This window comes from Artibeus jamaicensis, unplaced genomic scaffold, assembly GCF_021234435.1.
Source record: "Artibeus jamaicensis isolate MK-2021 breed Jamaican fruit bat unplaced genomic scaffold, CSHL_Jam_final scaffold_916, whole genome shotgun sequence".
Taxonomy (NCBI): domain Eukaryota; kingdom Metazoa; phylum Chordata; class Mammalia; order Chiroptera; family Phyllostomidae; genus Artibeus; species Artibeus jamaicensis.
Genome location: NW_026522059.1, coordinates 56289807 through 56305031, shown reverse-complemented (window position 1 = coordinate 56305031; position 15225 = coordinate 56289807). Strand labels below are relative to the sequence as shown.

Below are 15225 nucleotides of genomic sequence, written 5' to 3'. Positions count from 1 at the left end.
TATTTCTGACTGGTTCTTTTTTATGGTTTCCATTCCTTTTTATACTCTTGAAGTTCTCACTAAGTTCACTAAGTGAGCATCCTTATAACCAGTGTTTTGAATTCTGCATCTAGTAGATTGCTTATCCCCTTATATTTAGTTCCTTTTCCAGAGTTTTGTTTTTTTTATTTTGGCCATGTTTCTTTGTCTCTTTATTTGGCAGCTTCCTTGTGTTAGTTTCTATGTATTAGGTAGAGCTGCTTTGTCTCCTGGGCTTGATAGAGTGGCCTAATGTAGTAGGTGTCTTGTAGGGTCTAGTGGTACATCTTCCCCTATTCCCAAAGCTGGGTAATCGAGGTGCATCCACTGTGTGGGCTGTGTACATCTTTTGTTGTAGTTGAGCCTTGATTGCTCTTGGCACATCCAAGGTCATCAAATGCCTGTGTTCTGTTTGGGGTCACACTGTATAAGCTACAAAGTGATCTGTCGATGGCTGCTCCTTGTGTTGGTTTGGAGGTGCCCAGATGAGGCCAAGCTGTGAACTAAGGCTGGCTGCTGCTAGTGCCAGGCCTGGGGCTATTTAATGAGTTCACTGAAGCCAGGTATGGCTTGTTTGAGATAATTTAGGAAAATCTGAAATATGAGCCAAGACAAGTCATTCAAACAGAAAAGCCACTTGAAAGAGCTTGGCTGGGCTCGAATGTTGTGTATGGCAGGACCTCAGGGAATCACCAGGGTGGGGCAAAAAGTGTCATCCAGATTGGTGGAGTCTCAGCTAGATCTGCTGGCTCTGTGGCTGTGTGAGGGGAGGGCTCAGAAAAGGAACAGTGGCCTCTGCCATCACTCCTGTCTGGGGAAAAGCTGCTCCCCAGCTCTTGCCCTAATGCCAGACACTTCAGTTCCTCCCTGTACGTCTCTGATGCATTTAAATCAGCTTCCCTGGTGCTGGAGCTCAGAGGGTTGAGTTTGCATAGGTCTGTGTGTAGGCTCTTTAAGAGAAACTGCCTGGGATTCCAGCAGTTTCTGTTTTCCATAGCCTCAGCCTCGAATGCCCTTGCTTTTTACAGCCAGGATTTCTAGAGACTTACCTGGCTCTTGAACACTGGGCTGGGGGGCCTGGTGTGGGGCTCAGACCCTTTGCTCTGAGACATCCCTCCTGTTTTTTATCCACCATACATAGGTGTGGCCTCTAGTTTATTCTGCATCTCTGCCCCTCCTACCAGTCACGATGTGGTTTCTTCTTTAATTCTGTAGTTGTACAACTTCCATTCAGCCTGATTTCTGACTGTTCTGAATATTGGTTGTTCTATAGTTTAGTTGTAATTTTGATGTGATTGTGTGAGGAGGTGAACCATGTTTACCTGTGCTGCCATCTTAACTGGAAATCTCTTTTGTGATTTAAAACTACAGAAATGTATTGTTTCTTTCCAGAATGGTGATATTTAAATTCCAGTATTCTTTTCAGATTTATTAGTTGCCATTTACCTACAGACTTTCTCTTTTCCCTCAGTTTTTCATCGGTTCATTTATTTATATCACTATAGACACTGGTTTTCCTATTTTACTTAGAGGCTTATAATCTCTCATCATTTATTTTCACTCTCAACTTGTCCCAGATATGACCAGTGATATGACTCCTTCAAGTTAATTTCTGTAGTCTTCTTTTATTTCCTCATCATTCTTTGAGAATCTCTTTCTGGCACAATGGCTGTTCCTAGCTTGTCTTATATTTTCTTTGCCCTGGTCCCAGCATCAGCCAGTTCTCCAAGAGCCTCCCCCAAATTGATGGAAATCAATTCATTCTTTCAACAAATTTTTGAGTGACTTTTTCTAGGGAATATTCTAACTTCTACTTCTTTTTTTTTGGAGAAAACAAGAAGACATTTTTATTCACTGTATATTTTATTTTTTCTTTTCCAAAATTTTTATTTTTATTTTAAATTATTGTCTTTTTAAAAGAATTATTTGATTGTTGTTCAAGTACAGTTTTCTGTCTTTTACTCCCATCCCAGCCCACCCCCCAGTGCTCCCCACCTCCCTCCCATTTCTACCCCCCTTAGTTTTTGTCCATGTGTCCTTTATACTAGTTCCTATAAATCCTTCCCCTTTTCCCCCGAAATTCCCTCCCCTCTCCCCTCTGTTCACTGTCCCCCTGTTCTCTATTTCAGTGTCTTTGGTTATATTTTGCTTGCTTGTTTGTTTTGTTGTTTAGCTTCCTGTTAAAGGTGAGATCATACGGTATTTGTCTTTTACCAACTGGCTTATTTCACTCAGCATAATGCTTTCCAGTTCCATCTGTGCTATTTATTGCAAAGGGTAGGAGCTCCTTCTTTCTTTCTGCTGCATAGAATTCCATTGTGTAAATGTACCATAGTTTTTTGATCCATTTATTTACTGATGGGCACCTAGGCTGCTTCCAACTCTTGGCTATTGTAAATTGTGCTGCTATAAACATTGGGGTACATAGGTTCTTTTGGATTGGTGTTTCAGGGTTCTTAGGATATAACCCTAGCAGTGGAATTGCTGGGTCAAAAGGCAGATCTTTTTACTTTTCTTAGAAAATCTCATACTGTTTTCCATAGTGGTTGCACCAATCTGCAATCCCACCAACAGTGGATTAGGGTCCCCTTTTCTCCACAACCTCTCCAACACTTGTTGTTTGTCGCTGTGTTTATGATGGCCATTCTGACCGGTATAAAGTGATATCTCATTGTGGTCTTAATTTGCATCTCTCTGATAGCTAGTGTATTGAGCATCTTTTCATGTGTCTCTGATGACTTACAAAGCTGTCAATAATATGTTGCTCCTTGAAAATGAGTAATGGCAATTTTATTTCACCTGTCACATAACTAAGAATCCACAATTGTAGTTATCGATGTTTTGTGTATATAATTAACTAGCCTTTTTATATTTGTCACTGATAAATTTAGAAATTTTCTTTTATTTGTCTAAAAACCACTGAAAACCTATCCTGTGTTTGCAGTATTGTTATAGCCGTGTATGTACTATGTGAGGATTCCTATGTAATGATTATCTTTAGGTAACTTGGTTCCAGTTCGCACATGCTGAAAATATTGGTGCTGAGCATTATGTGGATGTATCTCAGAGTTTGAAGTTATTGTTGAGTGTTTTCTGGGAAAGCATTACTGCTTAAGGAAACAGTAATGGGCTGTGGACATGGCAGATGTCAGTCTATGAGCGGTTGGAGACCCTTTGCTCTGGAAGGGATGAAACTTTTCACTATGGTTTGTGCCTTTCTGTTTATCTTCTACTCCCCTTCACAAAGACCCAATCTGAACTTTATGTCATTTGTGTCTGTATGTTTATTGCAAAGTACAGTAAAATTCAAAATGACATAAATCTTACAGTTGATTTACATGTTAATTATTAAACTGAAATCTTTATCAAGTAAGGAAATTGTGCTTTTAAGGGCATAGACTGCTTTTTGGTGTTAAGAAAAAACCTTTAGAAAACTTTTAGGCAATTTATAATAAAGTTAAATATAATCCTACTCTAGGACTTAGGAATTCTACTGCTAGATATATACACCCAAGAGGAATGAGTGTATGTCTACTAAACACTTATTTCAAAGTTTAAGGTGGCTTTTTACTTAGTAGCCCCAAACTGGAAACAACCCAAATGTCCCATCAGCAGCAGAATTCATTGGACTATTCATTCATCAGAATATTCAGTGATGCAAAAAGTTTGAAATACTGGTATAGTCAATAAAATCAGTATGTTGAGTAAACATAGCAAGACAAAATGATACGTATTCAGATTTGAAGAACAGACAAAACTAATCTGTGATGACAGAAGTCAGAATGGGTGACTTGGGGAGGTAGGTCTTGACTGGAAAATGGTGTGAAGACCTTTCTGGGTGATGGAAATACTCATACCTTGATCTTAGTGGAAGTCACATGAGTGTTTATATGTGTAGTAATTCATGGGGAGGTATGCTTAAGGTTTATACATATTATTTATCCCTTGGTCAAATACTGAATGACAGAAAGAAAAGAGAATTCCTTCGTTCTTGACATTCTCTTTTCTGAATGTAAGGATCAAATTAGGAATTTGGACTAATTTGATTTATTATTCTAACTTTTCTTTGCTGTTTTTCTTATTTATATTTCTTTCTTTCCACCTTTTCTATTGTCCTTCACTGTCTATATTTTCTCCTCTTCTTAATATTGGTTCAGTTCCTGTTTCTTTAAACTCTTCAGTGGTTTCACACAAAATCTTTAGAAATGAGACCCAGTGAGCAGGTTCTTGGATCTTGAAGGATTGTCCATGGCCTGGCTGCAAGTCCTGCATTTGTAATGGTCACCCGCCCCTTTGCCGGTGCTGTGTCAGCCCCTAGTTTGCTGTGGCAGGAAGTGGACCTAGTTTTGTATGTGATGGAGTCTTAAATGTATGGTGCAACATACGTGGTGCCAATTCAGTGGAATTTGAATTAAGTGGTACAGAATTTACATTGAAAATAAATTTTACTTTCTGTGAAAGCTTTAGATTTATTTTTGTGATTTTAATATGGAATATATATATACATATATTTTATTAAACAACCTCTTTTGGTTACTTAATAACATAATAACTTTATATTGTATTTATTTATTATGAAATTATTCAAACTTGTACTAAAGAATAGCGAATAAGAGAGCAAATGTCTCTGTACCCATTGCCAGCTTAAGCAGTTACTCACACGTGCTAGCCAGCCTTGTTTCTCATGTCTTTCCTCTGAGTTATTTTGAAACTAATCTCAGACATATTGCTTTATCCATAAATACTTCAGGGTGTATCTGTGAAGATTATCTACAGAAAGCATTACTTGTATTACTTTGTCCTGTTGTTGGTCATAGGAAATATTTGAAATTTATTTTCTTTAGATAAATTCAAGAATTACTGATGACCCTGTATTTCTTGCTGATTTTAGTTGCTTGATTACCAAAATATAAATAAAAATATTCTTAGATGATGTTTTTAATGATTAGAAAATTGTAAGCTTCCTGAGGTAAGTAATGAAGTTCAATAGTTTTTTTATAATTTCAAATTAAGCAACCTGTAAAACTTGTGTTTCCTTTGTTTTGAAATATTATCACTATAAAGTTGAATGCTCGGTCATTAACATGCAGAAAATGTTGCAAAATTTTCTAATAGATTTCATGAGAAATGATTTTCCTGTTTAGGTAGTTTTTTTTTAATGCATTCCCTTAGAAAAATCATACCTTTTTCCATGGTAATTATACACATATGTACTATAAGATGTATCTCGCATGATTTAGGAACTATTTCACAGTGTGCCTTTGATGTTTCTTAAACAGGTAGTATAACTCCCACTGTGGAACTGAATGGGCTTGCCATGAAGAGGGGAGAGCCTGCCATCTACAGGCCACTAGATCCAAAGCCTTTCCCAAATTATAGAGCTAATTACAACTTCCGGGGCATGTACAATCAGAGGTTTGTATGTTGTTTTTGGTTTTGTTCTTATTATTTTTTGCATATTGTAAATATTTCTGAAATTCAAAGAGTATTTTCATTGTAAAGAATGTTGACTTTGGGCATTTTGTGTATAATTTATATACATCAGATTCACAAGGAATATTTAAAGTAATAACTTAAAAATTTCAATGGTTTTCAAGAACTAGTTTTTATTGAGTCATGAGACCCCTGTATTTGTTGCAGGCAGGACCACATTTTAAGGTCATTCTACAGTCTAGTACTGACTGTCAAGTTGACGTGCTCATTTATTCACCAAGAAGGTGCTTAGCCTAATTAGTGTTTTTCTTAATTTGTCTGAATACATTGTAAACATGAGTGTTTATAATTTTTTAAAGATAATTTTTATTGAGAGAAAACAAAACAAAACTATAGGACTTTTCAATGAGAAGTACTTTTCAGTACTGTGGAACCAGGAGTAAAAGCCTTTAAAATTTTCTTCTGTAAAAGTTTTTGTAATTTGTCCTGGCTGGTGTAGCTCAGTGGATTGAGTGCGGGCCTGCGAACCACACAATTGTGGTTCGATTCCCAGTCAGGGCACATGCCTGGGTTGCAGGCCAGTTCCCAGCAGGGGACACATAAGAGGCAACCATACATTGATATTTCTCTCCCTCTCTCCTTCCCTTCCCCTCTAAAAATAGATAAATTAAATCTTAAAAAAAAAGAAAAAAAGTTTTTGTAATTTATAAAAAAAATTGTTGAAAGGTTTTACTAAGTTTTTCTGCACATAAAGTCTTTCTTACGTAATTTTGTGATATTACTAGTATAACAGAATTTTCTTTTATAAGTATGGCAGAATTTTTTTTAGAGTTTATTACTTTTTTCTGGTCATTTATAAAAGTAACTCATTATAGAGGATGAGGAAAATGCAGAAAATTAAAAAGAAATTATAAATAACTTACAGTCCCAGAATTACCACCTTTAACATTTTGATGTACTTTATATTATTTTTATACATTGCATATACATATGTTTAACCAAATTGAAGTATCCATTATGTGCAATTTCTATAGTACTTCATGGAGGTGTATCACGTGTGAATGATAAACTGCACAAATCTTAAATGTACATCTTGATGACTTTATTTGATTATTTATGTATATATGTATTTATAGTTTATTTGATGACTTTTCACATATGTGTATCCTCATGTGTCAACTTTCAGTCAAGAATGTATCTGTCACCCCTGGCAGTTTCCTCCTCTCTCCTCCCAGAAGTACCGTATTTTTCGGACCATAAGATGTCCAAAAAAAGGTACATAAGATGTACCTAAGTTTTAGAGGAGGAAAGTAGGAAAAAAATTTGAAGCAAAAAATGAAAAATATTTAATAATATAAATAACATAATATTTTACCAGTGTAAATGTAAACAGAACTCAACAGCAGCGTTAACAACCATTATTCCCCCCAAATTTGGTGGGGGGAGGAGTGCATCTTGTAGTTTGAAAAGTACTCTTGTCACCATAGATTAGTTTTGCCCTTCCTGAACTTCCTGTAAGTAGACTCATACAATATTTACTCTTTTGTGTCTGGTGCTTTTTTTTTGGTTCATATAATGGTCTTCTTGTTTTGTTTGTTTGCTTTTGTTTTTAGAGATTCATCCATGTTGCTCATATCTGGGTATTGTCTTTGTATTGCTAAATAATGTTCCTTTGTATGACTATATCATAACTTGTTCATCTTGTATATTTAATATTGCCTTTTTACTTAATATAGCGATCACTTTTCACATCTTTAAGTAATCTTTGAAAATATTTTTTATGGGTATTAATACTTAATATGGCTCAGGTATACTTTATAAGTATATAAACATGTAAAAACAAGGAATACTTTACAAGTATACAAACAAAGTATACCTTTTTTTGGTTACCTAGGTTTTCTTTTTTTTTTGGGACAATTTTAAATAAAGCTGCAGTAAACAGTCTTTATATACAAATTTTTGTTTACGTTACTGATCCTTTCTTTTTTTTTAAAAGAATTTATTTTTATTTATTTATCTTTAGAGGGGAAGGGAAGGAGATAGGGAGAGAAACATCAATGTATGGTTGCCTCTCGTGTGTCCCCCACTGGGAAATGGCCTGCAGCCCAGGCATGTACCCTGACTGGGAATCAAACCGCAATACTCCACTTCGCAGGCCTGCGCTCAAGCCACTGAGCTACACCAGCTGGGGCTCATTACTGATTATTTCTTTAAGATAGATTACTCCAAGGGGGATATTGGATTAAAAATAATTTTTGCCCGATTACATTAAAGTTTGTACTAATTTCTCACAGTATATTCCATTGCATTCTGACAACACAAATTGGTTTTGAACACATTGCGGTGCTTGATAGTTAAAAGTAGAATGTTTCTAGATTTGGGTTTTATTGATTAGTTGAGAGGCTGAACAGTTTTTCAAATAATTATTAGTCGCTTACCCTTTTTGATTTGTCTATGTTAGTTTGCTAATTTTAATTGCATTGCTTGACCAGTCTTCAGATGTTTATGTGTTGAAGGTGTTAAATTAAATCTTTATTTAAATTTCCTGCTTAAAAACATTGGCTAGTTTTGTGTGTGTTTTTTTAATGTACTCTAGTTTTAAATGTTATATGGTTTAATCTGTTACTTTTTAATTTCATCTACTGCTTTCATGTCTAAGAAATTCTCACATATGATCAGATATTTGCACATGCTTTAAAAACTTATTGAGATATAATTGATGGGTAACATTGTGTAAGTTTAAGGAGTTTGACGTTGATTTAATACATTTATATTGCAATATGATTGCCATTGTAGTGTTAGATAGTACTTCTCTCTGTCACATAATTATCATTTCTTCTAGGGGTGGGATGCTGATGCTTTTTTTTTTATTTTTTATTTTTTTGATGCTTTTAAAATCATATCTTTATTGGCATTGTAACTCAGATATGAGAAGACGATATTTAGTCTATATATGATCTGATGCTGTTTGGTGTCTTGCTTGGTCATGAAAAAATTAGCATTTAAAACTTTGTCCTCTTCAAATTGTTAAGTAATTTCCTTTAAATATTATTGTTCATGTTCTCTGAGAAAAAAAAAAAAGCACAGTCTCTTAGACCCATGCCCCTCCCCCTTTCCTTCCGGGTGTGTTTGGGGAATTTAGTGTAGTACATTTACTGTCCAGGCAGGAAGGGAGGATTCCTCACCTCTGTGTAGGTGTACTGTATTATGCTCGGCTCCTCCGGTCTTTGTGGTGATGTCCCTTGTCCACCAGCTAGCTGACTGCTCTCCGGCCTGCCCTGCTGAGACCCGTACTTGGTGATCATGGTCCACTGTTTCCTCCTAAGTGATCTTTGACAGTATCTACCCTCTTTCCTGGCTGCCTTGGCCTAAACCCTTAGCTCTCCTCAGCTCCCTGGGTTGCTGTTCCATCTTTTCAGTGTCTTCTTCCCACTGCGGAGCCTCCTGTGGCTTGTTCGTTCTCAACTTGGCATCTATACCACATGGACAAGAGGGACATAACATTTGTCTTATAGTTGTTTCCCATTCATTTTTTTCTGTATAACATACCCGTTACTTTTCTTGTTGCTCTGAGCTTATCCAGTATAAATAAAACTGCCCACTGGAGCACAATAGATACATTTGGTTACCTGAGTTAGGAGTCCTGTCTGTTTTATATATGCAAGGTAGTTAACTTTTAATGTCCTCTAATGAATTGACTCGTGAGGATATTCTGTTTAAATGTTTATTGATTTTGATATCTATAATCTTGTATTGAAATTTTACTGTTTTTTAATTAGTGAATTAATTGCCTATTTTTAATTTTTTGTGGTTTAATTGATATGTAACATTATAATTTATTACTTTCAAATAGAATTCAGTGCTAAAGCAGTGAAAAATCAGACATTAATTATTGTCCTTATGGAGCTCATGTTTGGTGGGGGAGGCATTCAGTTGGTAAGCAGCTGTTGGTTACTCACTGAGAAGGTAGCAGTGTTAATAAAGACCTAGAGGAGGAGAGTGAATAAACAGTGTGAATGGCATGAGAGGGGGAAGCATGTCAGGCAGCAGAACCGGCAGGTGCAAAGGCCCTGTTGCAGGAGAGTGCCCCGTATGTGGGTGCCTCCTCCAGGCTGGAACCGAGTGAACCAAGGGGCAGAGGGGTTGGAATGTAAGGATGTGACAGGGGGTGTGTGGTTTGCTGCTTTAAATCTTCTGTTAAGAATGTTGACATTTTTCCTTTGTTGGCAGTTCCTAGTTTCACGATCTGATGCCATGGTTGTTATGAAGGGTGCCAGAATTTTGTTTGACTTCTCTAAAGGGTTGTGCCTTAGGTCATTCCCATTTAATGGGTAAAGTGGACTTTCCCTTCAGATTTTTGGAGAGTTTTGAGAATTTTCTGTAGGTCACAAAAAGGATAAAAAGAAAATAGGGAAGCTGCCATGCCATATTTCACAAAAGCTCTCTGCTCACTAAAGGGCAAAGCTCACTGTTACTCTGTTAAAATGATGATACCACATATGACCTTAGTTTGCAGATAACAGCACCTGAATTTGTTACAGGGAATTTGAAGCCAAAGATTCAAGGAGCCTCTCTTTTCCTTGCCAGATTCCAAATGAATCAGTAGTTTCTTAGTAAGGCAGGGAATGAAAAATGAAGTTTAAAGAGCAGATATCATTTACAGAGATTTTTGAAAAGGTCCTTTCATTTTCTACTTAAGATAATATTAAGTAATAATCAGATATTACTCTTGCAGTTTTATTTTTTTATTTTCATTTTTTAGTCTCTTCTTTCCTGATGAGGTTCTTCCACTTGAACTCATTCAAAGCTTAAGGAGGAACTCATAAAAGGACCTTTCCATCTTTCACCCCATTTCTGATGGCTGGAGAAAAAAAGGATCATTATTATGACCTGAATTCTGAAGTACTGGTTTCCCTTTGTTATACCCAAGATGTTTGAAAAGAATATATCCAGTTACATCTCCCCCCCCCCCCTCATTTGTACCCTGTTCACTAACAGATACAAAGTTGAAAGCATACACAAATTTTGGGAACAACAGCAAGGAATCTTGAGAAGTTTACTCATTCCTACAAGCAAATTGGTATGGCTGAAATTCAGGTGGGGTGCTGATCTGGATGTCCTCAGGTGGCATGCCAAGAGGTTTAGAGTTTATCTTGAAGGGAATTGAGAGCCAGTGAAGGATTTTAAGCTGAGGGATAAAATAACTGGATATATATTTTTGAACATTGCTATGTTGCTTTGATAGTACATGGAAAATTGTTTGGATAGGCTTCAAATTCAAAGGAGAAAGATGAATTACAAGGGTGTTGTTGTAATTCAGGCTTAATATGATGAGAGCCTTGGGGCAGTGAAGGTGGAGAGGAGGGACAGCATCTAGGTATTTAGAAGTTAGACTTGATATCACTTCGAGATCGGTTAGATGGGGAGCATTAAGGATAACTTTTACATCTCTGGACCGCTAGTAGTATTGACAATGGGAGGAGTTGGAGCAGATCTTTGGAAAAATGAGAAATCTAGTTTTGACTGTGTTGAGTTCATATTACCTATGAGAAACTTAGGATAATTGATTTCATCACTCTAAATCTTCATTGAAGGGTATGCGAAGATAATCTTTGGCTTTGAGTGTTGGTTGAAAGTACTCATGGGAAGAGGAATTTCAGGGTCTAGAGCAGGGGTATCCAACCTTTTGGCATTTGTGGGCCACCCTAGAAGAATTGTCTTGGGCCACACATTAAATACATTGATACATAAACACACACACACACATCTCATATGTTTTAAGTAAATTCACGATTTTGTGTTAGGCCACATTCATGGCCATCTTGAGCCTCAGGTGGCCCATGGGCTGCAGGTTGGACACCCCTGATCTAGTTTCCAGAATAGGCATGTGTAATCTGTAGAAAATGGAATTGTTTAGGCTACAACCTAAGTTTGAGTGACCTATCTGTTCCTTGTTCATCTAGGATTTATACTTCCTTTCCAGAAGGGTTTGGCTCTGTTGGATTGTCGTCATTCATTTTGTAACAATTTCACAGCTTGCATCATGACAAGTACCCTTGTCCTCAGTAGTTGGTATATTTCCTGTCAAAGCAGTATTTGGTTACCTTGTCTAGTGTATCCAATTCCTGTGCCAATCACCTGTACTTAGGTTAGTAAAATTGCTTTCTCTTAACATGTGTGGTATGAGTCATAGCAAATTAAACATGGAAAGAGTTTGTACTATGCTCAAAGAGTTTGTACTAACTTGCTCAAAAGTTACTTGTTCCTATGGGCAGAACCTGGTACCTACTTGAAGCTTTATGCCCCCCTCTCCCATTGCCCTGGGAAATTAACCTGTGGGACTTCGAAAGAACTTCACAGAGTGGAAATCTGATAGGGTGAAACAAGTGTTTTGGAGTGTCTGAACAGATTTTATGTCATTGTTACTTATTAGTAAAATGGAAATAAGTTAAGACTTTAGTTTATGAAATAGCTTATTTACTATTATTTCAAAGTTTATGTTATATAGGCTGATGACTGCTTATTATTGTTAGGTGTACTGTTTACTTTAAGCTTGTTCAAACTGTCAGTCTAAGTATTCTTCACTAGTGTGTAGTGCCCCTTTAAAAGGCATGTTAGAAAGAAAGAACAGCTGGGAAACTTTGAATGTATTTGTAGTAGTGGTGGCATAAACAGGTATAAACCTACAGTTTTGCTTTCTGCCACCAGATGGAGCTTATATACTGATGAAACAACATATGTTCTGGGTGCTTTCACTTTATTTAGTATTCCAAGGCTGGGGGTTAAATGATAAAAGAAAGTTTAAATCATATGAAATTACCAGTATTTGAATTTTTAACTCTTAAATATGTCAGCTTCATATGGTTCAACAAAATAGGAAAAAGTCAGCTGGGTATACAACTTTAAAGCCTCTTGGATAAATGAAATAAATGTGAAGTGATGAAAATAGGAATTCATTCTCATAGTTACATATGATTTTGCCTTTTGTGTGCTAAATCTCTTGGTTTGGGGAACATATATATGTTTATCATGTGCTTTATACTCACATGTAATAACTTTTCAAAATCATATTTTATAAATGCTATTTCTTTTTTATTCTTTTCTTTTTAATAGTTTAATCTATCTATTTACTTATTTGACTTAATTTTTATTTTGTTTTTTTCCCATTATCATTTGGTCTGCTTATACACCCTTACCACCAGCAGTCACCATACTGTTGTCCATTTCTCTGAGTCCTTCTTCCTTTTTGCTCAATCCCTTCACTGCTCTCCTATTCATCTATGAGTCTGTCTGTATTTTCCTACTTAGTTCAGTTTGTTCATTAGATTCTACATATGAGAGAAATCATATACGGTACTTGTCTTTCTCTGACTGGCTGATTTCACTTAGCATAATGCTCTCCAGGCTCATCCATGCTGTCACAAAGGGTAAAATTTTCTTTTTTTTTATGGCCTAGTAGATTTCCATTGTGAAAATGTCCTATAGTTGTTTTATCCACTCATCTACTGATAGACACTTGGGCTGCTTCCATATCTTGGTGATTATAAATAACACTTCACTGAACAAAGGGGTGCTTATGTTCTTTTGAATTAGTGCTTTGGGGTCCTTCACATATATTCCCAGAAGTGGGATTGCTGGGTCAAAAGGCAGATCCCTTTTTAATTTTTTGAGGTATCTCCATACTGCTTTCCACAGTGGATGCATCAACCTGCATTCCCACTGACAGTACAGAAGGGTTCTACTTTCTCCACATCCTTACCAGCACTTGTTGTTTGATGATTTATTGATGATGGCCATTCTGACAGGTGTGAGATGACATTTCATTGTGGTTTTAATTTGCATCTCTCTGATTAGTAACACTAAGCATCTTTTCATGTATCTATTGGCCATAGTCCTCTTTGGATTTACTCTTAATTGTATTTTTTCCCATTACCTATAGTCCCCTTTTACCTTCTCCCCGCAGCAGTCACCACACTGTTGTCCATGCCCATGAGTCCTTTTTCCTTTTTGCTCAATTCCTCCACTCCCTAAGCTCCACCCACCTCTACTAGATATAATCTGTTCTCCATGTATGAGTCTGTCTCTGTTTTGCTGGTTAGTTCAGTTGTTCATTAGATTCCACATATGCATATCTTTTTTTGAGAAGTGCCTATTCAGGTCCTTTGCCCATTTATTAATTAGGTGGTTTGGTTTTTTTGGTGTTGTTTTATAAGTACTTAATAAATTTGGGATATTAACCCCTTACCAGATGTATCGGTGAATATCTTCTTTCTGTGGATTGTCTTTTTATTTTGTTGATGATTTCCTTTGCCGTGTAAAAACTTTTTAGTTTGATATAGTCCTATTTGTTCATTTTTTCCTTTGTTTTCCTTGTCTGGGGAGATATATCTGATAAAATATTGCTATGAGCAATGTCTGAGATTTTGTCGCCTATGTTTTCTTCTATAATTTTTATGGCTTCAGGTCTAACATTCAAGTTTTTGCTCCATTTTTAATTTATCCTTGTGTGTGGTGTAAGAAGATGTTCTAGTTTCATTTTTATACACATATCTGTCCAATTTTCCGAACACTATTTATTAGATAGACTATCTTTAGCCCATTGTATGTACTTGCTTCCTCTGTTGAATATTAATGATTATAAAGGTGTAGGTTTATTTCTGGGCTGTCTGTTCTCTCCATGAATCTATGTATCTGTTTTTATGCCAGTACCATGCTGTTTTTATTACTGTGGTCTTATAGTATAGTTTCATAAGAGGTAGTGTGATTCCTCTAACTTTGTTTTTCTTTCTCAGGATTGCTTTTGCTATGTGGGGCCTTTGTGGTTTCAGATAACTTTTTGAAATATTTGTTCTACTTCTGTGAAATACATCATTGGAATCTTGATAGGTATCGTATTGAATCTATAGTTTGTTTTGGGTAGTAAGGACATTTTAAATATGTTAATTCTTTCTATCCATGAACATGGTATGTGCCATGTGCCAATAAATTACACTTGATTTATATGTGTCTTATTTAGTTTCTTTCTTCATTGTCTTGTAATTTTCTGAAAATAAGTCTTTTACATCCTTGGTTATGTTTATTCCTAGGTACTTTATTCTGTTTTTAGCAATTGCGAATGGGATCGTTTTCTTAATTTCTCTTTGTTAGTTCATTACTGGCATGTAAAAATGCAGCTGATTTCTGAATATAAGTTTTGTGTCCTGCTTCTTTGCTGAATTCATTTATCAGGTCTAGTAGTTTCTCAGTGGAATCTTTGGGCTTCTCTGTGTACAGTATCATGTCATCTGTAAATGATGGTTTACCTCTCATTTTCCAGGCAAGACTGGGTGTGTTCAAGGTGGTATGGCCATAGACTACCTCTCACTTTCCAATCTGGTGGCCTTTCCTTCTTCTTGTCATATTGCTGTGGTTAGGACTTCCTCTGCTATGCTGAATAATAGAGATGAAAGCATACATCCATGTCTTGTTCCTGATCTTAAGGGGAACACTTGTAGTTATTGCCCATTGAGTATGATGCTGGCAGTTGGTTTGTTATATATGGCCTTTATTATGTTTAGATAAGTTCCCTCTATTTCAACTTTGCTGAGAGTTTTTTTTTCAGTCATAAATAGCTATTGGATTTTATTCATAGCTTTTTCTGTAGCTATTGATATGGCCATGAGGTTTTTATTCTTCATTTTTTTAAGGTGGTAAATCACATTGATTGATTTGCATTCCAGAAATAAATTCCACTTGATCATGGTGTATGAGTTTTTTGATGCATTGCTGTATTCA

The 15225-nt window shown here is 36.1% G+C and overlaps 1 protein-coding gene across 8 annotated transcripts in view; it reads left to right on the top strand.

Annotated features, from left to right (window-relative positions):
* Positions 1–15225, top strand: part of STAU2 (staufen double-stranded RNA binding protein 2) — a 365226-nt gene that overhangs the window by 63926 nt on the left and 286075 nt on the right. For all 8 annotated transcript variants that reach the window (XM_053661197.1, XM_053661198.1, XM_053661195.1 and 5 more), the window contains one exon: positions 5298–5433. In XM_053661197.1, the coding sequence (XP_053517172.1) occupies positions 5298–5433 (136 nt within the window). The remainder of the gene's footprint in view (positions 1–5297; positions 5434–15225) is intronic.